At 38.0% G+C, this 27,381-nt stretch overlaps 2 protein-coding genes across 4 annotated transcripts in view; both read right to left on the reverse strand.

Annotated features, from left to right (window-relative positions):
- Nucleotides 1-27,381, reverse strand: part of LOC306869079 (uncharacterized protein) — a 409,393-nt gene that overhangs the window by 332,729 nt on the left and 49,283 nt on the right. Inside the window, exon 2 of the mRNA XM_079415673.1 lies at nt 21,851-22,010. The gene's annotated coding sequence lies outside the window, so the exon portion shown is untranslated. The remainder of the gene's footprint in view (nt 1-21,850; nt 22,011-27,381) is intronic.
- The window catches only part of LOC306869084 (BAR/IMD domain-containing adapter protein 2-like), a 97,154-nt gene that overhangs the window by 5,228 nt on the left and 64,545 nt on the right, over nt 1-27,381 (reverse strand). For 2 of the 3 annotated variants that reach the window (XM_079415680.1, XM_079415679.1), the window contains exons 6-12: nt 26,614-26,751; nt 10,740-10,892; nt 7,996-8,241; nt 6,502-6,718; nt 5,488-5,689; nt 4,622-4,690; nt 2,720-2,873 (exon numbers count right to left, since the gene is read on the reverse strand). In XM_079415680.1, coding sequence (XP_079271806.1) covers nt 2,720-2,873; nt 4,622-4,690; nt 5,488-5,689; nt 6,502-6,718; nt 7,996-8,241; nt 10,740-10,892; nt 26,614-26,751 — 1,179 coding nt within the window. The remainder of the gene's footprint in view (nt 1-2,719; nt 2,874-4,621; nt 4,691-5,487; nt 5,690-6,501; nt 6,719-7,995; nt 8,242-10,739; nt 10,893-26,613; nt 26,752-27,381) is intronic. The other variant, XM_079415681.1, reaches the window with a different exon arrangement.

The following is a 27,381-nucleotide window of genomic DNA, read 5'->3' on the forward strand; positions in this document are numbered from 1 at the left end:
GAGAGAAGGAAGCTTGCCAGGTCGGACACATTCAGAGAGAAATGAAGAAAAGACAAGACAGCCACAAATGGGCAGGAGTGAAGGCTGTGGGGGTGGGTGGTTTATTCCTCATCCTGTCTAACATCAAACTACACAGCTACTGAATGTGCCATGAGACATTAAAGTGCCCTTTTCAATTGACAACGATCAAATTGAAAAGACAAAGGATCAAACTTGGTAAAAGATCAGGTCAAGATGCATCTCAAACTATCTAAAAATAATCTGGCTTAATTACAATTTACAATCTACAACATAAATCTTTCGACTTGTTCATTAAATCAGGTCCACAGTAATGCACTTATAATTGACGTTTATGAGGCAGGACATTACAGTTCACACATACTTTTACAAAAATATAGAAACCTTACGTGATACAATCTCATAATAATCTTATCTATGAAAAGTTATAGTAATACACTGCTGTTTAAAAATGTGGGGTCTTTTCAAAGGTCTCTTATGCTCACCTGCATTTAAGGAAAAATACAGTAAAACAGGAATATTGTGAAATATTATTTCAATTTTAAATGGTTTCTTTTTAAATGCATTTCAAAATATAATTTATTCCTGTCTTGCAAAACTGAATTTTCAGCAGCCGTTATTCTAGTATTGAGTCACATGATCCTTCAGAAATCCATCTAATATGCCGATTTGCTTCTAATTATTTTATGAAAACCATAATATACATTTTAGCATACTTGAAAAAAAAAGAAGAAAGAGTATGAAAAGAAGTTTCAAAAGAAGTGCATTTATCTGAAATAGAAATCTTGGTAACATTATAAATCTCATTACTGTCACTTTTGATCAATTTAATGTGTCCTTGCTGAATGAAAGTATTCATTCCTTCATTAATTTAAAAAAAAAAAAGCTTATGACCATGACAAAAAAAAAAACATTAATCCCAGTACATTCTGCTACCTGAAAGGGCTGTTGAATAGACACAAATGTGTCAACAGGAGTAGCACTGATAATGCATTTGGAACCGTATTCTCACTGCAAAAACAAAGGTGCACACAATTTTGCTTTAATTTAATTTATCTGCTTGAAAGTACAAGCTTCACATTTCTACATTTAAACCCTTGAAATGAACACATTTTCATTGTAAGTGCATTACTGTACACAGTTTTTATAAACTGACGGGTTGATATGAAGCTATTGTCTGCTCTCCATAAACTTTCAATTGTACTGAACCTGAAACATTTTTGTAAGTGCACTGAATTTCAACTAGAGGCTTCTAGAGACAATGAGTTCAGGGTACACAGACTATGAGCAGCTCTGATCCTGACCTTAATGGATCACACACACAATGAGGTTACAGTGAGGTCAACAACGATGCATCTCACAATCCAACAGCTCATTCGCTCCACTCACGAAAACAGACAGACACAAACACAACCTTCTCTTGTCAATCCATTTACAATTCTCTGATAAAACAGGGTTGGTCTCCCAACAAATATCAGCAATACATTGCACATTTAGCATAAGCAAGCAAGAGCTAAGAAAGGGAAAAAACACAGATATTAACTACTATTCACTAACAGAGGTATAATTAACAGTACAGTTTTGGCATTTTGGGATAAATTCATAAAACTGATTCATTAGTAAGTGTTGTCATTTCTGTTCATTAAGAGCCGATCTTACCTTGTGGCAAACTGACTGTCATAATCCTCTAGCGCTGGCTGGAATTCGTAAAAACAACATTTCAGTGCGGCTTAGAAGCTTATTTCCAGCTTAAGAGGGAAAATATCCAATGGTGCACCAACACAGTGTATTAAAGGTATAGTTCACACAAAACACTAACCCTATCATCATTTACTCACTCTCATATCGCTCCAAATGGAATAATGTTTGTAATGTTTCAATTCTATTTCCCTACAGTGAAAAATCAGGTGCTGATATACTTTCAAAATGAACAAAGAGCACCATAAAAGTGGGCTGTACAACTCTTTTGAAGTCATACAATAGTTTTGTGCATTGATTTTAAATAACAAAACCTTCCTCTTTACTCAAATATCATTTAAAAACCCAACCCAGGCAGAAATCCACCCATTTTTGCAAAATTATCCTATGTTGCTTCTTGCACGTACTGCAAAAATTTCAAAGTAAAATGTCCAGTGATTGTCGCTAAGCACATTCAGTTTTATTAAAATCTGGCAATGCTTTTACTTGGTTGTTGTGCATATCGTGGCAACTGGGAAATGAAAAATGTCTCAGAAGTAAAGGTCATAGTATTTTGCAAGGAACTGCACAATAAGTCTATATTAATCAATAATCTGCCCCTGCAATCACAATTTGTGGGAAAGGGTATAAAAGTTGTTGGTATTTTACTGGCACTAATGCTCATTACAGCTAGAATCTGCAGTGAATTGGTATTTCTCTGATGCATTTTTTTTTTTTGCCCCTGGGCAACAAGCTTTTGCGTTCCACCAAAGAAAGACATTTGCGTTTGAAACAACATGAAAGTGAGTAAACGATAACAGACATTTTATTTTAGGGTGAACTATCCATTTAATACGGAAATCATGCATGTTAATAGAAACCCCCATGCTGTAATCTTTACAGAGCAGATTAAAGAAGAGTTGACGCCTAGATTAAGCTTTAAGCAGAGTTGAAAGAGAAAAAATCCCAAGAAAGGAGACATTAGTGAGAGATTCCTGTCTAATGCTAATATGTGTGTTTGTACCTGTGCGAAGCCTGACATGCTGTAGGGACGTGGTCGAGTCTGTGTTAGGCTCTGTGCCAACAGTCGGGCAGTCAGACCATAGTCAGGCATGGGCAAGGACATGTCCTCTCTCTCCAGCAGGTTTCCTGTGCTGCTGCTCTTCCCATGGTGAAGACTACAGGATGAAGGTCAGTCAATCAGTCATCTTTACATCTGCCATTAACATGTGTTTTGTATCTGGCTAGTTTTTCGCTGTATTGAATTTTGGAGTGTCTATTTACACTAAGTGCAAATAGCCTGCCTTGTTGGCAAAGGCTATTTACACTAACTCCACCCACTAACCCGTGATTGGGTTAGTCAACAATAAAACAAAGACACTCATTTTATATCAGTTTCAGTGGCGGAGATGTTAAGGCCCGTGCTTTTTGACGCGATCGACCCGAGTTCGATCCCGCCTTTTGCTGAACTTTTTTTCTTCCTTTTCAAATCTCATATCGCATCGGAAAGGCATTTGTTTACACTAAAAATGAAGGAAATAATCTAAAAGTTGAAAATAAAAGTATCAGGTAGGATAAGGGTAGGTGTAGGGAGGGCTTTATTGTCCCAATAAGGTGGCATCCATTTAATAATCTCAATTAAACTATCATTTACACTCAATACGTTATTATTGTGTACCGTTTTATAATGTAATACAATACTGAGGTGCAGATAATTGCCACTATTTGCAATAAGTAGTATAAATAGAAAATATTGCTATTTTAACAGTGTAAATAGAATCTATAGCTACTTGCACTCGGTGTAAATAGCATATCGTTAAAAACTACTGCTATTTTCACTTGGTGTAAGAATCTATTGCTATTTGTATAGTGTAAATAGCATCAGTCATTATTTGTACTTAGTGTAAATAGTATCTATCGCTAAGAAAATATGCTATTTGCACTTAGTGTCAATAGCCGCTGCCATTGAATTTACCCCTTTATTCCAATGCATCTCCAGTGCGATCAGATAGAGATGCGAATGCAAATATCTGCTACCACCCACTACTGTTCAAAAGCTGTGATCTGTAAGATTTTATTTTTTTTTTTAATTCAGCAAGGATGCATTCAATTGATAATTTCATTAATTTGTTAATGGTTCTATTTCAAGTAAATGCTGCTCTTTTGAACTTTCTATTTATCAAAGAATCCTGAAAAAAAAAAACATTATTAATTGCACATAATATTAAGATGCACCTTTCAGCACTGTTAATAATAAGAAATGTTTTCTGAGTCACCATATTAGAGTAATATTTGAAGGATCATGTGACAGAAAACATTTTAAATTGCAATATTTCACAATATTAGAATTTTTACTGTATGTTTGATCAAATATATGCAGCCTTTTCATAAACATAAAAATCTTACAGACCCCGAAAGTTTGAACATTTGTGTTTTACATTTGAGGTTGTGTTAACTGAATCGTTTGTGCTGAGGTTGTTAACAAAATGTTTCAGTTGTTTCATGTGTTTCCTTTAATTATGAACTAATATGAATAATTATGATGTTAGAAGTGAAGAAACGGGAAGAAAAGAAATAAGCATCCCAACCGAAAAAAGATTCCAACCATAATTCAGTGAAATAATTTGATTAATAATCAGATACTGTTGATTAAATCCAGTGATTTAATCAAAGTGCAAGTGCACAATATCTGTTGTCTGTCAAATCACCAGAGAAGAAAAAGAAAAGCCCATAACCCGTGCCCCACATTTTGGCAAAGTGATGTATATAATATCAAATATTCCTACATAGCTGATAACTAAAATGCATTTGCATTTTCACCTTCATCAAATGTGGTCAAAATCTGTTCACGAGTGATCCGTTTGTGATCCGTTCATTGAAAATGCATGTTAATGACAAGTGTAAAAGAGTGTTTCAGGGTACTTACTTGACTCTTAACTTCTCGCTGTCACTGTCAGGCAGCACTCGGGTGTAGGAAAAAGGAAACCAGCCACGCCTGAAAAGAAAGAGCTTTTCTTTAGAAACTCCACATTTATGACAGTGGTTAAAACCCAGTGTGAAGAATATGCATAAGTTTAATATCTCAGTTTAAATACTCTTCTAAATAGAAAACAGATTAAATGGGGAGCAAACAGAGTATCGTTCCTCTCCTCAGACTACTCTCCGGAGTAAAACACTCTTGTAATCAAATTCATCTCTGCTGAAATCGCTGTCTGGAGAGGACTCACTGTGCACATATTAACTATACTGTAAGTCTTTGTTTATTGCAAAATATTTAAATGTATGCAAATATATAAGTTGTTAGAGGGTGTAGGGAAATATGTCTCATGGGAGCTGGCAGGTGCAGCTAAGCTCTTTTGGCACAGTTCTCATTTCCATGGAAACAGTGACCTATCCAAGTAAGCAGTCTCTCTAGGATTATGGGTAGTGTAGTGTAGGATTTTAACGGGGTTGTCAACTTATTTCCACCAAAAATGATTTTAGTTTCAGATGTTTTTTCCTCAGGAGAAATTAAAACTATAAATAATTGTTCATATATAGTAAGAGTATAGAATTATATTAATATTAAACTAAAATGAATGTAGGTAGAATGAGAGAATTGGGTGAAATATGTTCATATTGAGTTAATAATAAATCTGACTATGAATTGGCATCTTAGCAAATATCAGCACAGCTTGAGATCTCTTTTGAAACTCTTTTGAAATCCTTTGATTATCAACATATTTTGCATTACTAAATCGATTTTTCCCCCATTCAGCTTTGTTGTTAATGTATACAACATTGAGTGCTTACATCTTGTTTTTCTCATTCTCCCCGTAGTGCCAGCCGTCCCGAGCCTCTGGCACCAGCAGGGTGATGATGTCGCCCTCATTGAAGCTCAGAAGGGTGCTGTTGTCTCCAGCGGCATGGGAGAAAATGGCCTGTACGCGAGAACGTCCGTTCTTCTCCAGACCAGCCGCCATGGAACTTGACCTGGGCAGAGTTCGTGTCTCTCCTAGAGAAAGATTCAAATAATAATAATAATAATAATAATAATAATAATAATAATAATAATACTACAATGAAATACATTTTAACAATTAACTTACTGACTCTTCATTTATTTATACAATTTACAGGTCCCATGAGGTATTAAGATAAGCTTTCAAACATTCTGAACATATTTTAGCAATCTAGTCATTTTTATAATTTTTCTTTGAGCTTTTTTTTTTTTTTTTACTCTATATTGTCTCTATATTATCTATATAGTTCTTATCAATTTTTATTTTGGTTTTAGTAATGTTAGTATTTCAACTTTGCCTTGGCAACTAACTGAAATAATAAAATCATAATAATAAATTAAGTAATAATAATACTTTTTAAATATTTTATTTTAGTTAACATTTTTTTAAGTAACGATTTTTCCCCCATGGTTTTAGTTTAGTTTTTAATTTAGTTAGCGATAATAACCCTGCTCTGGGAATGAAAAACGAAAGCCCAGAAGATCACAAAGCACTTTATGGCTCAAAAACCCCATTTGCCCAAAGGTAATCCCTGTTGAAAAAAACAGCATATGCTGGTTAGGTATGTTTTGAAGCATGGCTGCTGGTTTGAGCTGGTTTAAGCTGGTCAAGTACTGGTCCTAAACTGGTGGTTCTGAGCAGGAGCTAGTTGCTTAGGACCAGCACATGACCAGTTAAGGACCATCTTAAACCAGCACAAGACCATCTTAATCCAGCTCAGACCAGCAGCCATTCTTCAAAACATACTTAACCAGCATAAGCTGTTTTTTCAAAAGGGATATGCAGAAGGATTGGTTTCTCTTACCCACAGTGGTCTTGTTTTTAGCGGGCTGGGGCCTGCGGACGGGCAGGGTGTTGGAATAGACGTCGCTGACCTGTCTCTGGGGCTGGATCTGCGTTTGAGACGGATTCTGTGGAGAGGGTGGTCTTCCCTGAGAGACCCCACCCTCCGTCCAGTAGTCGTCTCCATGGACACCCGTTGTCCCGTTCACCAGAGACATGCCATCAGGACCCATTAGCCGCTGCAAGCATATAGATCACCAAGTAAGCGATGCCAGACACACACACACACACACACAAGTCTGGATTTTTTTAGCCTGGGAGTTTAGTTCAGTTACTGACCGTGTATGCGAGTGAGCTACTCCTGACAACAGGACAAATGCATGAGTAAAAGAACATTCACTTTGACAGGAGAATAATTTCGTTCTTACTCTCAGGACATCCAAGATGTAGATGAGTTTGTTTCTTCATCAGAACAGATTTGGAGAAATTTAGCAGTTGCATCACTTGCTCACCAATGGATCCTCTTCAGTGAATGGGTGCCGTCAGAATTAGAGACCAAGCAGCTGATAAAAACATCACAATAATCCACAAGACAACCAGTCAGAACATCAATAATTAGCTTGTGAAGTGAAAAGCTACGTTTGTAATGAACAAATTTATCATTAAGGCGTTTTAGCTTTAAAGTGTCATAAAATACGAATTCATAATCCATAATACTGCTTTCTCCAGTGAAAAAGTTCACAGTTTGAATGTCTTAATGATGGATTTGTTTCTTACAAACACAGCTTTTCATTTCACAAGACGTTAATTGATGGATTAGACTCTTGTTGGACTTTGGATTGGATTATTGTGATGTTTTTTATCAGTTTGGACTCTTATTCTGACGGCACCCATTCACTGCAGAGGATCCACTGGTGAGCAAGTGATATAACTGATAAATATCTCCAAATCTGATTCAACCATCTACATTTTGGATGACCTGAGGGTGAGTACATTTTCAGAATTTCTTTTTTAGTTTTGAGTGAAATACTCCTTTAAGGTAGAAGCCCTTAAAAACAGATTTTTTGAAAAGAGGGACAGAATGAGGGTTGATGTGTGCAAAAACCTTATTAACATTACAACTGAATCTCAGGGAACATTAAAATAATAATAAAAAATCATGTCATGACCCCTTTAAATCAGCAGACGAGGCCAGACTTCTAAACAAGCTCTGTGATATACGAGTATCACTCCAGCAGCAGTGCCAATAGAAAGAGTGCATTATGGCTGTGGAGGCTCAGTTATTGTATTAACATTGTGTGAGCGTTCTGCTCTAGCGAGGGGCCACTAAACTAAAACACTGCCTGCAGAAATGAGTTTTAAAGAGGTTGAATCATCCTATGCTCAGCTAATGCTGCAGTATGCAAATGAAGGTTTGCTTTCTCACATTAAGACATGAGATGCTTGAAATTCTGTTTTGTATATTCTGATCAACAATAAATCCTTGTAAAACAGAAGGCAAATGTTCCCTACTAACCCCCTGATGGCCCAGGCCACTTCCCATGAGGGCAGCTAGTTCAGGGGGCACAGGCAGCGGTTGTGCTCCAGGAATGGGATCTGAGATGACCAGGTTGCCCTTGGAGGAGTGCAGAGGGCTGGAGAGGAGGGTGCCAGATCCAGAGCTCATCTGCTGGGCGAGCAGCATGGCCCTGTCGGGCAGCTTGTTGGGGTCTGAACAGGCCTGCTGCCACACTGGGATCTTCTGGGTTAACAAGTCCTTACCCTACAAACAAGAGGAAAAGCACCATAGATACAGTAGTTTAGGATGGCATTAGAAAGGTTTGACCATAAATGGTGTGCTAAAATGTATCTGAGTGAGTGAATGAGAGAGAGAGAGATGCCAGATGTCCTCTGTGCGTTTTACACCACTAAACTTGCTCATTACACATACATACATACATACATACATACATACATACATACATACATACATACATACATACATACATACATACATACATACATACATACATACATACATACATACATATATAAATTAACATGGTAACTGTAGTTTCTGCCAAAACAATAGAGTTACTACAGTTATGGTTACTACTTCAAAATCGTGACTAGATTTTTACACTTTCAGAACAATCTGAGTGGTTGCCAATAGGGTTGGTTCAATATGAGTGGTTCTCAGTAGGTTGTATTCTGGATTGTACTCAGAGTATTCTGGGTTGTTGCTAGGGTATTCTAAGTGGTTTATAGTGTATGGTTAAAGTGTTCTGACTGTTTTTTAGTGATTTGCTAAGGTGTTTTAAATTTGTTGCTAGGGTGTTCTAGATGTTTTTTTGTTTGTTGCAAAGGTGTTCTGAGTGTTTTAATGTGTTGCTAGGGTATTTTAAGAGGTTTATAGCATACTGCTAGGATGGTTCTGGGTGGATGTTACGGTGTTCTGAGTGGGTTTTAGTTATAGCAAAGTTAGGTTGCTGTTAGGGTACTGCACTGTAAGGGTGTTCTGAGTGGTTTTCCGTGCGTTCTGTGTAGATTTTGTCATAAGGGTGTTCTGACTGGTTTTCAGTGTGTTGTCAGGGTGTTCTGAGTGGTTTTCGGTGTGTTGTCAGTGTTGTGAGTGGTTTTCGGTGTGTTGTCAGAGTGTTTCGACTGGTTTTCAGTGTGTTGTCAGGGTGTTTGTGAGTGGTTTTGAGTGTGGTGTCACGAGTGTTGTGAGTGGTTTTCTGGGTGTTGTTATGGTGTTCTGTGTGGATTTCAGTGTGCTGTTAGGGCAGGGGTGTCAAACTCCGTTCCTGGAGGGCCATAGCCCTGCAGAGTTTAGCTCCAACCATAAATAAACACACCTGATCCAGCTAATCATGACCTTTAGGCTTATTTGAAAACTACATGGTTTCTGTGTTGGAGCTAAACTCTGCAGGGCTGCGGTCCTCCAGTTAGGGTGTTCCGAGTGATTTTTGGTGTGCTGCAAGGGTATTCTGCATGGTTTTCAGTGTGTTGTCAGGGTGTTCTGTGTGGACTTTGGTGTGTTGTTAGGGTGACTGTCAAGTAATCGCTGTTCTGACTGTCAACTAATAGCTAACTGGTGAATTAAGCCTCACCAAATGTATCTATGATACTGTGGTCTCTAGATATGGTTTGGGTACCTCCAACAATTCAAGTCAATGGGATTTTTTGCCTTTGTATTGTCCATACGAAAATGAAGACGCCATCAACTGATAACAAGAGTAATAGCACATATCCATATTGCATGATCTGAGGTTTTATTGCTATCCATCGCACAAACAGTGGGGAGAAAGGATGTGCCAAAGTAAACTTAGTGTTTAGAGTTTTGAAAAAGCCCTAACCCTGCGGGGATCCATCTATCTGACCCTCAGCTTCTTGACCTCTGTCTTTTGCTTTAGATTTTTAATGTAGCACAATCCTTTCAACATAATAATTCACCTTACATCATACTCATAGCAATTGACTGTTGGTGATTATGAGTAACTGCTAATAGGTCTCTCACATCTCGGACCACGTACAGTACAGCACACTGCAGTGTGGGTGAGGGGCCTTCGTCTCCGTCCTACCGCCCACTCCTGGTGACTCACGCACACAACACACTCACGGCTTCTGATTCTACCACACTCGCTCTCTCTCCCTCTTCAGCGCGCCCTTTCTGAACTCTTCCCACACACGCCTCCGAACTGATTAGCTACTGGACAGGATGTTCTTGAAAATGAAGGGCTACTCTCCGCCCCTCCCTACAGCCTCAACTACATTCCCAGAAGACATCACCACGATCAGGGTTTACGGTTTAGTCCGAGCAAGTTACACAATGACATATTACAGAAAATAACCACGTGTAAACATCTCTTCAGCCCACACAAATATACAGATGTAAAAAGTTGCATTTAAGCAGATTGCATATGGGTTGGGAACACCTGCTGATGTTAATGACTGCTCTGCATGCAGACTGGAGTTACAATGATGTGGTTTTACCGTGGGGAAGTGGCTCCGTTATTAAGGATAATTGATATGTCAGAAACGGCATACATTACTTCACAGGCACTCCTGGAACAGACAACTGCAGGGGAGAATAAATCTCATCTTCTCAATAAGCCCAAACAAACTGTGCCCAACGGAGATGGTTGTGAGGGTTGATCTTTGGGGATTGCCATGGCAACTGCTGCCTTCTTCAGCCATATTACAGGAGGGACTGTGAAAGTCCATCGCTGGTGGTTCTGTCTATCTTGTACAGCAAAGGAAAAAGCATCTGGGTCTCACCTTGCCATGGTAGGCACTGCTGTTCTTGGCCACGGCACACTGGCGGTCCACCAGGAAACAGTATCTCCTACGTTCCTCTGAAAGTGCTGTTTTGTAGCCCTCTGCAATGAAGCTATCCAGCTCACTCTGTTTACTGCTGATGGTTTCAACATACTGAGGAAGATAAAAGGAAAATCAGTTAGTTACATACAAAACTAGTGGTTAACTCATGCAAAAAGCTTGTAAATACATGCGTAAAGTTTCTTGCATTTTTGAACTTCCTTAAAAACCATTTTTGCTATGTAAGGTTCTTAGTTTGGCTATATGGTTCTTTGACAATTAATTTATTAATTACACTCTACAGTTAACAAAAAATTGGTGATGGGATTTTTGAAATGTTTTTAAGAAATCTCTTATAGTCTCACATAGGCTACATTTATTTGATACAGTAAAAACAGTAATATTGTGAAATATTATTACAATTTAACAATGCAATTTATTCCTGTGATGCAAAGCTGAATTACTCCAGTCTTCAGTGTCACATGATCCTTCAGAAATATAATATGCTGATTTGCTGCTCGAGAAACTTTTATTATCATCAATGTTAAAAACCGTTGTGCTGCTTCATATTTCTGGAAACCTGTTTTTTTTCTGGATTCTTTGATAGAGTTCAATGAACAGCATTTATTTGAAATAGAAATCTTTCGTAACATTATAGATGCCTTTCCTGTCACTTTTAAACAATTTAATGTGTATGTGCTGAATAAAAGTATTGATTTCTTTTAAAAATGTTACGTTCCCCCAAACTTTTAAAAGGTAATGTATATTAATTAATAGAAAACAAACACTCATTAGGTTTCATTATCATTATATAATAAAAGAGAAGCAAGGATTTTCTTTAAAATTTCACTTTTGTGCTTAAAGGGAAAGGGAAAGGGAAGTGGTGTGTGGCCAAGTATGGTGACCCATACTCGGAATTTGTGCTCTGCATTTAACACATACAAGTGCGCACACAGTAGTGAACATACACCCGGAACAGTGGACAGCCAATGCTGCGGCGCCCGGGGGAGCAGTTGGGGGATTGGTGCCTTGCTCAAGGGTCTCACCTCAGTTGTGGTATTGAGGGTGGAGAGAGTGTTGGTTATTCACTCCCCCACCTACAATCCCTGCCGGACCTGAGACTTGAACCCAACTCTTGTCCAACTCTCTATCCATTAGGCTCGACTGCCCCTTAACAGAAACTAAGAAATTCAAAGGAGTTTGGAAAGATATGAGTAGGCTTAATGATGACAATGTTCATTTGTGGGTAAACTGTCCCTTTAAAAATGTTCTCGCTTCGTATCAGGCTGTTAAACTATTTTTGGTACTGACAGAAAACTTTGAGAGAATGTAGAGACTTTTGTAAATAATTGGTTGCAGTAGTATGCCTGACCTCTTTTAAAGCATTACAAAAAAGTATTGTGGCAGTACCATGGTACTGAATGATTACCATGCATTATAGCACTACACCGTACTCCAGATTAAAACCTGAGTAGGAGTGCTATGAATATATGAATGCATTTTAGATGTCTGCGTGAAAGTTTTTCTTATGAATACTATGGGTGCTCCGATTGATCGGGTACCGATCATTATCGGCCGATAATTGCTTTGGAATGTTTGATCGGCGGTCTCTAAAAAGGCCGATCTCAAAAAAACGATCTCTAGCTGGTGATGCACCTGCTGTGAGAGGTTTAGCACGACATGCAGCAGGCGGGTGAAATAATTATAATGCTGCAGGTGAAGTACAATTCATATTTATTTATTAAATAACATATAAAGTAATTTGAAACTTTCTGTGAGACATAATTTCATAAACAGCCTGTGTGAATAACCGCGCGCGTTTTCTCTCTCAAAATGCGCAAATGGCTTCAAATCACATGGTGTGCTCATGCACACTCGCAGCACACACACATAATGCCAGGTTCACATTACTCTGTTTGCAGTGCATATTTTTCCGCGCTCATCATGTTCAGAGCGTTAACACTGCACACGGTTGCGGCCCGGTAGTGTGTTCCAGGAGCGGTGTGTCTGCAGCAGTGCAGAGATCGTTTCCGCACCGAGTCTATCTTTGCTGTACTGCACGCACTGAATTAAAGTGACAGCGCATTGTTTGCGGTAAATATGAACTTGGATTGACACGAAAATGTAGTAATTACACTATAAATGCATATAATTAAAGTCTACTGTGTTTCAGAGTCATCACATGTGGATTTTTGGCTAGGTTTAAAGGAAAAGAGCACTTTTAGATAAACAAGGCAATAATAGATGGCACTCATGGAGGTATGGAAAGCAAAGTTCTTTATAAACCTCAGGATTGCTTGTAATAAAGATTAAAATGCAAAAGAAAATGCAGTCGAGCTGACTGTTTCTGCTAGTCATAAGTTAATTTAGAATGTTTGTGATAACATAACATAAGTAGTTTAAATGTTTTGCCACTTGCTTGAGCAACTTAATATATAAATCTAGAAGTAGCCTAAAAGCAAAAGTAAAAAGCATTGAATAATGTGTTTCTTATATTTATTGCATTTAAACACGTCTATAAAGATTATATTACTGTAAAAGAAAAAAGAATCACAATGAAAAAGCATTTTCAGTAACAATGTTTGGATCTGAAATCAAAATAATGGATAAATGTTGTGTTTGTGGTAAACAGATGGATCAGTAGTGGACTACTGTGTGAAATCCGGCTTGTGCTGTGTGTAAGCTTTTCTGCAACAATTGCACGATTGTAAAAACTAAAATGCACTGGATGATCAAACATTTAGGTGAGATAAATGCCCCCTCCACCCCTCAAATTATACAAATCCTTTCTCACAAGAGTCACCTAAAAGGGGAATTCCCCCCATTTTCAAAAATGAAATTCAGGCACTGAATAAATGTCTAAAAATACTGATTGGAGTACCACTATAAATAATTCTACGTGATAAAAAGTTGGCTTTAAAAAGTTCGGTATTGGTGATTGGCATATCTGTGATCGGCATTTGGCCTCAAAAATCCTGATCGGAGCACCCCTAATGAATACTAAAAGGATCTTTTCTCTAGCAGCTCTCTGCTGATTGGCCCATAATCACCTCACCATATCCCCCTCTCACATCCCCAGTGGGAACTCTCGGCTCCCGGAAATGTCAGAACCATTACAGAACTCATTATCTCAACACATCCAGGTGCTTTAGTGCCCTATTCCAATTTACCCACAACAGTACGAGGGGGGCTCCCCGTTGCCCACTGGTATTATCGTGCATTTCGGTTATATTGGCCTGAATGAGACAAGTGATGAGAAAAGCATTATAATAAGGAAAACACTTCAGACATCATCAAGAATCAATGATGGAAACTACTTCAAATAAAAACAGATTTATAGAGGGAGTGAACGCAGAAGAATAAGAGTCAGAAATCTAATGGAGCAGAAAATCTCCTACGGTCACACAGAGAAAGCTCGACTGCGTTGAAATGAAGATTGGGATGTAAAATTAATGGGCTGTAAAACCAGTTTTATAGAGAGATTTAATGGACTTCTATCTACTTTGGGTCCTGTAAACTGAACTCTCTCAAACAAGAGCTTGTTGAAGAGAGTATTTAACAGACAGAATCCACAAGATAAAACATAACCTTTGTTCACGACTCAACAAAATACAAGGTCCTGACTGAACTGAGTGCATGCAGTTTGAAGTTTTAACCACAGGTTGGCGCTAGTTTTACACCGATGGCAACTGGCTTTCATTTATTGAGGACCGACCGATTGAATTATAGACGACGTGTAGGTTTTGAGGATTTTAGTTCATATCTTTCATCTATATGCTAATGTAATACAAAAAGTTGACAAAAGCAACTGTTATGCATTTAAAAAATGTCTGTCCTCCTCTTCCAAAAAAACTATTTAAGACATCATCTCCTTGTTAGGGGTGTATTCAGTGTACCACGTCTCCTGCTAAATTCTAAATATTATTAATACCACCTGTCACTAGCAAACTTAAAACAAACCATTTTCATTACTTGAAATAAAATAAAAATGAACCAAAATAAAATTAAACAAACTTTTTTTTTAAATTAAATGATTAAATATTTAACAAAAATTTTAATAAAACAGAAAACATAAAAATAAAACATTCAAAATATTAACAAAAACTGTAATATACATATAATATACGGTGTTAATTGATATACAAAATAAATGCACTGTATAGTATATATATAATATTAGGCGTGCTCCGATTGATCGGGTACAAATCATTATCGGCCGATAATCTCTTTGGGATGTTTGATCGGCGGTAATAATAATAATAATAATAATAATACATCAATCAGAGATACAAACTTGCTTTTCAGCGCAGATTAAGCTGAGTGTTTTCATTTCCCCTCCAGAATAAAAGCACAGATACAACTCAACTGAGTCATAGAGTACTGCAGTGTGAAAGAGACACGGTGAGGTATGACAGCGCAGGAGGTGAAATGAGGAAAAGCACAACGGAAATCTAGAACATAGGAATGAGTGTTTGATGAAAAGATGCATTAGAGGTTATGACAGCATGTACAGGCATGACGCAGATGACAGGCGTGCTGATGGAGTGATGGATGGAAAAGGCAGGACCCTTCGTTTCAGATATGGAAGCTGTCAGACCTGCTCAATCAGCCGCTGTGAAATATGTTACACAGGTCATGTGGCTTTAGCACACACGCTATTAGTTATTAATGGAGACAGTGGAAAGAGGGGCTGGAAGGTTATACTGGTGTTACATTACAGCGACTATGACATAATTATGTATTATTTTATTGAATATTCAAATATTAATAATACTTTTTTTTCTTCCCCTGAACAAAAAAGTATTTTCATTCAGCAAGGATACATTAAATTGATCAGTAAAGTTAGAAAAGATTTCCATTTCATATTAATTCTGTTAGTTCGTTGGAATTTCCTGGTCAAAGAATAATAAAAAAAAAAAGAAATGATGAAGGATCATGAGACACTGAAGACTGGAGTATTGATGCTGAAAATTTAGCGTTGCCAACAAAGAAATAAATTACATTTTAAAATATATTCAAATAGAAAACAGTTCATTTAAATTGTAATAATATTTCACAATATTACTGTTTTTATCGTATTTCTGATCAAATACATGCAGCCTTGGTGAACATAAGAGACTGCTTTCAAAAACATACAACTTTTTACTGACCCCAAACTTTGGATTGGTAGAGTGTGATTGGAAATAAGATGGGAAATGGTATCGGGACATGATGCAGACCAATTATGAGCCTGTCTCATCTCTCTCACCAAAGGGCCACAATATGTTACTTTAATGTGGAGAAAACTAAAAACCTCACTAAAAACAGCAGTGTTGCATTCTGGGAAATGTCGAACCAGTCCAGCCCAACATTTATAAAGACACAAGGCACATTTCTCTAACAAGTGAAACCGAAGACACGTGTACCGCAGGGAAATTCCAGACACAGGTATTGTTATGCTTATGTTAGTGTCAACACTATCTTGAATTCCTCTCCACAAAACAACAGCTGTTCCAATGAACTGCTCATCTAAAATGAATAGCCCAACAAAACCACACAAACACAAATACAGTACTGTGTTTTTGAACAGTTCTATGCTACTAAATCAGCAGTTCCATTCAAACACATTCTTTATAATTCAGTGTCATGATGTATATCAAAGTACCATGGTATTACCACGGAATGTTTTCAAAAGGGCATGGTTTCCAGTCAAATACCATAGTTACAGCTATTTCTTGCAGGATCTAATTGAACAGGTAAAGACTGAAACCTCCAAAGTGTTTGCTAAGATGACATTTAAAAAGAAAAATCCATGCACAGCTTGCACAACATTGGCTGCATTAAATATGCTGTATGTTTACTACTAACTTTTGGTATGTGTGGTTTTCTACTTATTGCCAATAACATATTTCCATGAAGTGCATTATAAAATTAAGCTTGTTTTGCTCTGATCATGCTAGGAAAAGCTATATTTTCAAGCATGGTCCAATTAGTAACTAATTATATACAGTGACACACGTGATGAATCTATCAAAAAAGGCAAATTGCGCTTTAAACCCTATAAAACCCACTGTATCATATTTGAAATGCAAAATTCTAAGGCCTCTAAATCAACAATTATATCTTGTAAGTAAAAGGCATTTATTTGTTATATACGAGTCATATTTAAGAACTCTCTGTCTATGAAATGCACTGGTTTTCAAAACTGTCTCCATCTTACACACCCAATTCAACTCATCAGCTCATTAGTAGACTTAAGGACACGAAATGGGTCAGAAAAAGTAAAAAAAAGTTGTGAGAAAATACGATGCATGTCAGATCTGCATCACGTTCAGCAGCGGCAGCTCTTAAAGTAGCCAAAATAACCTAATAACTATGTAACTAATTAGTGTTTGATAACTTCATTCAACTTCTGTGTATCTCCTGCTTGCTGAAGGGCACAGGTATGACATTTATTCTAATGGTTTTATGTAAGGATTGTTTTAAGTTCACTTAAATTAGAAGTTGTTATTTTTTGTAATAAATGTTTAGGTCTAATTAATATTAAAATTGATAACTCAATCATACTGTAATGTTGAATGACTATAGTCATTCGTTATATATTAGAATTGTTTTTTCCTAGAGACATCAGTAGTAGTGATACTCTCCTTTAGTCATAAAAAGATGCCATTAAACGAATATTTAAAATACTGTCTTTATGTTTTTTTCTACATTAATTTGAAGATTGAATGTGAAATTATTGCAATATAACAGTATATTTAAATACGTTAATGCTAGGTGCAATTAATCACAACTCATTTAAAAAAAAATGTACAATGATTTTTTTTTTGGATTGTTTGATTTGACAGCACTAATTTTAGTATAATTTAAAAAAATTCCCTGTTCATATTGTGGTACAGTGTCTTTTTGCGGTGAAATCGGATTTTTAAGAATAACTTTTTTTTATTATATTAATACAAACACTTACTGGACTGAAGCAACATTTTTTAATAAAAATAAAGTTAAAATGTATCAAATATGATTTGGCTTTTGAGTAATGTTTCTTTGTTCACCTCTCAATCATCAATGTAGTGCATTATATGTTTTGCCATGCAACTGCAAGAAATGTTATGAAAATGTAATTTCAGTTTAGGCCTCTGAATAAAACTGGGGTGTCTTCCTCCTCCTCAAGCATGAGTTTCATATTTTATGAGCCATAAAATCAGCTTGGAAGGATAGAAAGGCCTCCAAATATTGCCTTGGGGTTTGAAAAAAGGGTGCTTTGGAGTCAAAATCATTATGCAATGCAACAATTCCATGTGTGTTATAAGACTGAAACGTATTATAAATGTACACAGTAAAACATTTCAGAACTCCCAACTCAAAATTTTCTAGTGACTGATTACATCTACATTTTTCCATTGGCCCAGTTGAATTTCTGCTAACTGAATTTTATCAATTGTAGCAACAGTCTGTTAACATTGGCTCAATGAGAAATAATATGTTGAGTCAATGGAAAAATTTAGATGTAATCAGGCACTAGAAAATTTTGAGTTGGGAGGTCTGAATTTTTTTACAGTGTATGATGAACAAAATCATTTTCATTTGTTGATTTTGTGAGAGGCGGCAAACATGATCAAAATGATCTGCAAATATTGAAATGAAGAGCAGCTAAATTTCTTTATTTCGGAATAAAATAATGTAGAATATTTTTAACAAGCAGTCAATTTTCTTAAATCACCCAGCGCTCGAAGCAATGTTTGGACAACGGCTGTGCGCCGAATGGGAAGTGGGATCTCTCAATGTCAAAAGCAACACTCGCATGCTGTGTAAAGCACAAAGCCCTCTCAAACTTAAACGCTTCCTGCTGCGTCTCCTGCTGCGTCAGCCTGATATAGCCGCAGCTCCGCTCGTTCCTCTGACATCAGCAGTCCTTCATCCTGTGGCACAGCCGCTTCCATTCCAGCCCCGGCTCTCCCGGGATAAGTCTCACGCTGGAGTCGTGTGCGCTAACAGCGCTTGCAAGTGTTCTTCTGTAGATACTCTAATTGCTTTCCCTGAACTCGCTGAGGAGTCCACACCGTTCAGAAGCATGACATGTCTGTTAACGTGCGATATTACAGCGAGCGCCGACGCCTTAGACCTCCGCCGAATCTCATATCCCTCCCGCTGCACCTCAGACCACTCTACTGAACTGAATAATTAGCTAATTAGCACCTTCAGAGGGACTTCAGCGACTAAATATTTCAGCAGCAACAGGAAAAGGGGAAAAAAAAGAAGAGGGGACGGAGGTACAACAGAGACGAGAGCGATACAAACGGAGTATAAACAGTCGTCTGAACAGACTGTAACATCTTATATCAGTTTCTGTGAGGACATGTGCATTCCTACCAGGACTCATCTATTCTACAACAATGACAAACCATGGTTCACTGCCAAACTCAGACAGCTCCGTCAGGCCAAAGAAGATGCTCACAGAAAGGGGGATAAAGTCTTGTACAAACAGGCCAAATACACACTGGAAAAGGAGATCAGAGTGGCAAAGAGGAATTATTCTGACAAGCTCAGGAACAAATTCTCTTCCATGATCCTGCTTCAGTGTGGTTAGGATTGAAGGACATCACCAGCTACAAAACACCACCCCCCAGCACTCAGGAGAATCAACACCTGGCAGACGACTTAAACGAGTTCTTTTGTCGTTTTGAACGATCACCCCACACCCGCCCAGAACACCCCTCCACACAACCATTCACACCTCCAGCAACCCCTCTCTCCCCCCCACACCTACAATTCAAATCAGCGAAGACGATGTGTGCCAGGTCTTCAGGAAGAACAAAAGAAGGAAAGCACCTGGTCCAGATGGTGTGTCACCAGCCTGTCTAAAAATCTGTGCTGATCAGCTAGCCCCCATCTTCACACAGATCTTCAATAGATCACTGGAGCTGTGTGAAGTCCCCTCATGCTTCAAATGCTCCACCATCATCCCCGTCCCAAAGAAACACAAAATTACTGGACTTAATGACTACAGACCTGTGGCCCTAACGTCTGTAGCCATGAAATCATTCGAAAGACTTGTTTTGGCTCATCTGAAGGACATCACTGTTCCCTTACTGGACCCCCTGCAGTTTGCCTACAGAGCAAACAGGTCTGTGGATGATGCAGTCAACATGGGACTGCACTTCATCCTGCAGCATCTGGACAGACCAGGGACTTATGTGAGGATCCTGTTTGTGGACTTCAGCTCCGCTTTTAACACCATTATCCCGGAAACCCTTCAAAATAAACTAACTCAGCTAGTGGATCAACAGCTTCCTGACAGACAGACAGCAGTTAGTAAAGCTTGGCAAATTCACATCCAGCACCCGAACCATCAGCACTGGAGCTCCTCAGGGCTGCGTTCTCTCCCCACTGCTTTTCTACCCCTACACCAACGACTGCACATCTAAAGACCCCTCTGTCAAGCTCCTGAAGTTCGCAGACGACACCACACTGATCGGCCTCATCCAGGACGGTGACGAGTCTGCTTACAGACAGGAGGTTAAGGAGCTGGCTGTCTGGTGCAGTCTTAACAACCTGGAGCTTAACACGCTCAAAACTGTGGAGATGATAGTGGACTTCAGGAGAAACCCCCCTGCTCTCCCCCCACTCACCATCATGAACAGCACTGTGACTGCAGTGGAGTCATTCAGGTTCCTGGGCACCACCATCTCTCAGGACCTGAAGTGGGATATTCACATAGACTCCATTGTCAGGAAGGCCCAGCAGAGGTTGTACTTTCTTCGCCAGCTGAGGAAATTCAACCTGCCACAGGACTTACTGAAACAGTTCTACTCTGCCATCATTGAATCCATCCTCTGCACCTCAATAACTGTCTGGTTCAGCTCAGCTACCAAATCTGACCTCAGAAGACTACGGAGGGTAGTCCGGACTGCTGAGCGAATCATTGGTACAACCCTCCCCACTCTCCAAGAACTGTACTTATCCAGAGTGAGCAAAAGGGCTGGCAAAATCACTCTGGACCCCTCACATCCAGCACACAACCTCTTTGAACTGTTACCGTCTGGTCGACGCTACCGAGCTCTGTGCACCAGAACGACCAGACACAGGAACAGTTTCTTCCCTCAGTCAATACATCTCATGAACACTCAATAAATAAACGTGGAACACACAACTAATTCATTATCCACAAACCTTATTTTATTTTTATTTTATTTTTATTTTTCTCATTTCTAATTTGCACATACTTGATCTGTACATACATAGTCGCCTATATTATATATTATATATTGTGTATTTTTTTTTTTTTTTGCTGCTTTGTACACTGGTTATTGGCTATTTCTTGTTATTTTGTTTTATTACCTGTGTCCTGTCCTGTTACTGTCTTTCTGTTGCACTGTGGAGCTTCTGTCACTACAACAAATTCCTTGTATGTGTAAACATACTTGGCCAATAAAGCTCATTCTGATTCTGATTCTGATTCATGCCAGTTCATGGAGCTTTTTTCAATGAATTGCAATCTGAGAACCTCCAAACAACCGTCAGTGGTGTAATTTATGGTAATATGGATGAAGTAGCCTATATGAATTTATGCATGTGTACACTCGCACCTAAATCAGTTGACTTTTCTTGCTCTAGGCCCCATTTAAATGTAAAAAGCTCTGAGGGAGAAAATGAAAGAAGGTATTGAAAATCGATCTTTTAAAAGATCAGAAACAAAATAACGTAATATATATCCACGTATATCATCGAAATGTGGAATTCTACATCATTTGATTGAATGGGCTGTATTCATAGTTGCTGAATGCACACACACCCATGACTAAACATTATATATTAATGTGGTGAGTGACTTAGTTGCTTGGCAACTATAAGGTCTAAAACAAACTCTGAGCAAGCATTAATATTAATACATCAAACTATTAATCGAACATCTGTGTCTGCTTTCTTTTATTAAAGCTAATCCGTAGTGTGTTACAGTGATTTTACCAAGGGTAAACGTGTTCTTAAACTTGACACTTATTTCTTCATTCATGAAACAGATATGATTGGATGAGGCACGTTAGTTAAGTAAACTAAATAATGTAAAACAGACGATAGACTGAGTTTAATTCTACACTACCGTTCAAAAGTTTGGTGTCGGTAATATTTGTTAATGCTCACCAAGGCTGCATTTATTTGATCAAAAATACAGTAAAAACATTAACATTGTGAAATATTATTACAATTTAAAATAACTGTTTTCTATTTGAATATATTTTAAAACGTAATTTATTCCTGTGATGCAAAGCTGAATTTTCAGCATCACTACTGCAGTCTCCAGTGTCACATGATCCTTCAGAAATCATTCTAATATGCTGATCTGCTGCCCAAGAAACATCAGTGTTGAGAACGGAATGTATTCAGGATTTTTGATGAATAAAAAGTCCAAAACCCCCCCCAGCATTTATCTGAAAAATAAATCTTTTATATCATTATTAATATCTTTAATGCCACTTTTAATCAATTTAATGCAACACTGTTGAATAAAACTATTAATTCCCTAAATAAATAATTTAAATGAAAATAAAATAAAAATCTTATATACTCCTTATGAACTTTTGAATGGAAGTTTATATTGCAAGTATAAGAATTTTTGTGACCATTTAATGAACAACTCAACTGTGTCATGTAAAACGTCCCTTTACATCCACCCTTGGTAAAATCACTGCATGTAAGTCATGGCCTCTTGTGGCTTTAGTTTACAAAATCACAACACTCAAAATATTTGCAGATTTCTGAGGCGAGTGAAGCTTGGCTCAACCTGAGCTCACTATCTGCAGGGCATCTGGTAGTAGATGGATACATTTACTGTATAAACTCCCAGCAGCGCTGCATCTCAAACCACCCAACATCAGTCACCGACAGATACCTGCTCCTACACGCTCACAGCCTCAGGGGGGAATTCAGCCGCACACTCAGGGTTATCATTATCGTCTTTAGCTAGCAAAACAAAAAATGATCTACTGTGAAGACTTTTGTATACGGTTTTTAATGAATACCACCTATTATGACAATGAAAACTGTCTGCAAATGTATTTAGATAAAAAAAAATGTAAGCTTGGCAAAGAATGAAAACTGAAGATATATCAAGCGTAGCGTTCTGGCAGGTCACATCTACCTATAGGAATACGACACCGATCTCAGCTTTCCTATATTAGGTCCTTTAGTATTATCAGCAGCTTTCGCTTTGCTCAATAGATAATGATCCTCCTCCATCCCCAACTCCTCCTCTCATCCAGTCAGAATTTGGCCTTCTGATTCTCTTTTGAATCAGGCTGATTTCTAAATTGTGTACATTAAATTTTTGAACATTAATGATATCTGCAATACATTTATGTTGGTTCTGTTCTGTTTCCCTAGGGGGGATTATGGCTGCTTCTTGCCCAGAACAGAACCATACCGCCAATCCAAACTATATGCTAATTGTCAATCATCTTTGACGATAGTGGTCCTGACAGAAATCCACTTAAATGAGAAAAACAGGAAAAAAAAAAAAGAGAAATTTTTTGATCAGTGATGAATTAAAGGTGGGGTAAGTGATTTCTGGTAGCCAATGTTGATAGTTGAAATCACCAAAACAAACACGCCCCTACCCCAAAAGTGTCTCGCCCCTATTTTGATAGCTCTGCCCCACACATATGTATGCATCCCAGGCAACGATTAGTTCTGTGAAACAAAGCAAAACCAATGTTACGCTCCTATCGAGAAGAGAAAAAGCAACCTCGGTGTCTGATCGCAGGCCTTCCCACTCCTTGAGTTCTCTCTAGCGGCGCGGCGTGACAAAATACTATAGAACTCATTATAATCAGTGATGCTGTCTACACTGGATGGGACACGACAAATCCCTGACAGTAAACTGCTGCCGTGTTGACATATTGACACAAATTTGCTAGAAATTTGCTGCGGTGCGGCGTCTGCTGTACACACGGTGTAAGCCTTCTTTTGTTCCGTTTTCCTCTTTTGTTTTTTATCCACCATCTCTATCTTTATGTCGTTGCTCGGCTCGGCTAATGTCAGTCATGTGCACTGAGCACTCTCTCCTCCGGAGTCCGGATCATGAGTAGACACGCCCCTTACTGCTGATTGGCTACAAGTTTGTTTTGGTACTGGGCCCAACTCAGTTTTTTAAAGCGTTTTTGAAAAAATACATACCACACTTTTAATTAAACTATGCACTTGGTTAGATATAATTAGCCAATAAGGCAAGAACCAACCGTTCTTTTCTGGTTCTTGTCAGAATCCTGGCAGCAGCGTTCTGTGTGAGCTGCAGTTGTCTAATAGTCTTCTTGGGAAGGACGGTGAGGAGACCATCACAATAATCCGCCCTGCTTGTGATAAAGGCACGAACAAGTTTCTCCAAGTCTTTACTGGAAACAATACATCTAGTTCTTGCAATGTTTTTGAGATGATAGTATGCTGAATTAGTTACTGCTTTGACATGACTACTGAAACTAAAGTCTGACTTTCACACCAAGAAACTTAACTTGATTTTTAGTTGTATGACCCCTAGAGTCAAGGTATGCATTCACCTTGAGAACATCTTTGTTTCCAAATGCAATGACTTCAGTTTTCTCCTTGTTTAACTGAAGAAAGTTTTGGCATATCCAACTGTTAATTTCATCAATGCATTGGCAGAGGGAGTCAATGGGGCTAGTCATTTGGAGATAAGGCTAGGTAAATCTGGGTGTCATTTGCATCGCTATGATAGGCAATTTGGTCATTTCTTATTATTTGACTCAGTGGGAGCATATACAGGCTGAACAAGAGTGGTGCAAGTATTGAGCCTTGTGGGACTCCGCATGTCATGGACGTCCACTTAGACTTACTCTCCTATACTCACATTATAACCTCTCCCTTCTAAGTATGACCTGAACCATTTGAGGACCATCCCAGAAAGCCTGACCCAGTTTTCCAGTCTCTCTAGAAGAATGACTGTCAAATTTAAAAAATGTGATGATACCAGCATTTCGCTCAAGCATTATGAGCGCTTACACAGATACACATGGGAGCGTTTGAAAGCCACATCTGTGTGTATCTGTGTAAGCACTCGGTAAAAAAAAAAAAACATGAAGCGATAATCATTGTAGCCAATCAAAGTCATATCTGTTGAGCACGTGAACACAATGGCCAATCAGAGGCGTTTAAGAATCCGCTCAACAGCACTCAAAATGCTCGTGGGAAATGCTGGTAGTGTCACATTTTTTAAATTTCAGTACTGACTGGTACCAAAGTCAGTACTTTTGACAACATGTGAATTATTTTAATTCGTTTTTTAAATAATCATGTTCAACAGCAGAATTCCAGGTGAAAAACTACATTATCCACAATTCTGGAAAGAAACCTCCACCAATCATAGAACTGTGACCCTCCCATGAAGCACTGCGAATCACTCTAAGAACTGCAAATGTTGTAACATCATCTCACAAACTACTTAAATATTTGTACATTTATATGCAGCTCAATACTTCTGTTTAACTGCATTAATTGAATTAGCACTGAGCTGCATCCAACTGATCATCTTATTCACTGTATCATCTTTTATTGTATTTTCTGTATTTCACTGTATTTTCTTTTAATCTGCTTTTAATTTGATTTTACTACATTTTATTACATTCTTAATTAAATGTTTGTGTTATACTTTTGTTATGATTATTTTAAAGAATGTATTTTAACTACCAGTGTATGAAATGTGATATAAATAATAATACAAAACAAACAAAAAACTTTCTTGACATATTTTGCTGTAAATAACAGACTTGCCTTGCCATACTTTGGAAGAAACTAAATACATTGCTTCTGTATACATAATCAACATCTTTAAATTGATAGTTATCCATAATTTTTAATGTGATTATATGATTTGCAATGCTTCATGGGATTGTAGTACTTTCCCTCATTAAAAGTCATTAAGTGCAGTCCTGTAATTTGTCTTTTTCTTCTGATTTCCCAATTTTTTTTTGTTGCTTCAAATCAAAGCTCATGTTGTGATTCACCTAGTTGCTGGTTGGTTTTTGTTTATGGCTTATAATTTATTAATGAAGACCTTTAAAAAAAATCCCTACATGAAAAACAAACAACAATAACAATAATCAACAGAACAATAATCCGGGACCAAGGTAGCTGAAAAAGAGGACAGTTACTAAACTAACTCTGAAAATAAATAATTATGCTAAAACTACAAATTTATATTAAATTAAAGCTAAATGTAAATGGAAAATCCAAATAAAACTAACTAAAAACACACTGGCAGAGCTACGTTTTAAGGACGTGTGAGCTGATCAGGGATACCATAGTTCTGTAATGGGGTCAGGATGGCCGTTCTTTCACACCTGGCAGAGCGAGTAAGCTTCCCGAGAGCTCTGGGCCGGAGAGCACATGCACTTTGCTTATTGATCTATGCTAGGTCTCCACAACCCCGCTGTCACAGTGTAAGACTCCTCTCAGCAGGCCAGCATTCACACACCGCAATTAATACGGCAGGTTGGGGTCTACTCACGCAGTTTAAAACAGGGAAGAAAGTCAGTAAAAACCAACCGTGATGTTTGCGTGTGTGTGTGTTCAGCGCAGCCTCTTAGCTGATATGCCGCAGCGCTGTTTGTATACACACCTACAGCTTTCACCCACCCATTGTGTTCTCTCTGCCATGAGAGGCTCGCAGCACTTCTTACATTCAGACGCCGTTAAAATCATCCCAGCATTAACATGATGTAGGTGGTCTCGCTGAACCAGTGCCTATCCATCCACCTCCGTCCCTTTCAAAGGCCTTGACGGAGCCCACAGTGACACGCTAGCTCTGTTCACAGCCTGTGGTGGCGGTGGCGGCAGTGTAGGAGCTCACCTGCAACTCCTTCTCGCCGTACTTGGAGGGGTTCTTACTGCCCTGGCTCTTCCTCCGCAGTTTCTTCAGCTCACCCTGGCATTTCTCCAGACTTTCTCCTTTGCTTTTGTGCTCTATCTGGTACTTCTTAAGAGCCGCCTTCAGGAGGAAAAACACAGGAACATTGTTAGTAAATGCAGAAATCATCCAACTGTAGCTACTGTGTTAAGAAAGGCATGGGAGTCAAATCCCACTAGTCAAAAGTCATGTTCCAAAACACTCGCTGTCTGCTGTCTACTGCCCTCCTCTGAGCCACAGTCTGGAGTGAAATGGACTGATCTTAAACAGCCTACATAGACAGGAAGTTTCTTAATGGTCACTAGTGTACAGTACACAGATAATGTTCCAGACAGAATTCACATAATATCACAATACAAATGCGATTTTTCAATACTACTACTACTACTACTACTATTATTATTAGTATTATTATTATTAGTAGTAGTATAATATAAATGCTTATTACTAGATCACAATCAATTGTGATATTATAACTGTCAGATTCACTTGTGAGTGAAGTCTGGTCTATACTGAAATAATAATGATAATCATCGTCATCATGATCATCAACAACAACAATAAAAATAATAATTATTATACCACTAAATAATTCAATGTATAGATACAAATATTAATGATCATCATTATTTTATGTTATAATAAATGTTATAAATTATTATTGTTTTAAGAATATGAATTATAATCAAACTATTATAATTAAAGTATAAA

The sequence above is a fragment of the Barbus barbus genome, assembly GCF_936440315.1.
Source record: "Barbus barbus genome assembly, chromosome: 4".
NCBI lineage: Eukaryota > Metazoa > Chordata > Actinopteri > Cypriniformes > Cyprinidae > Barbus > Barbus barbus.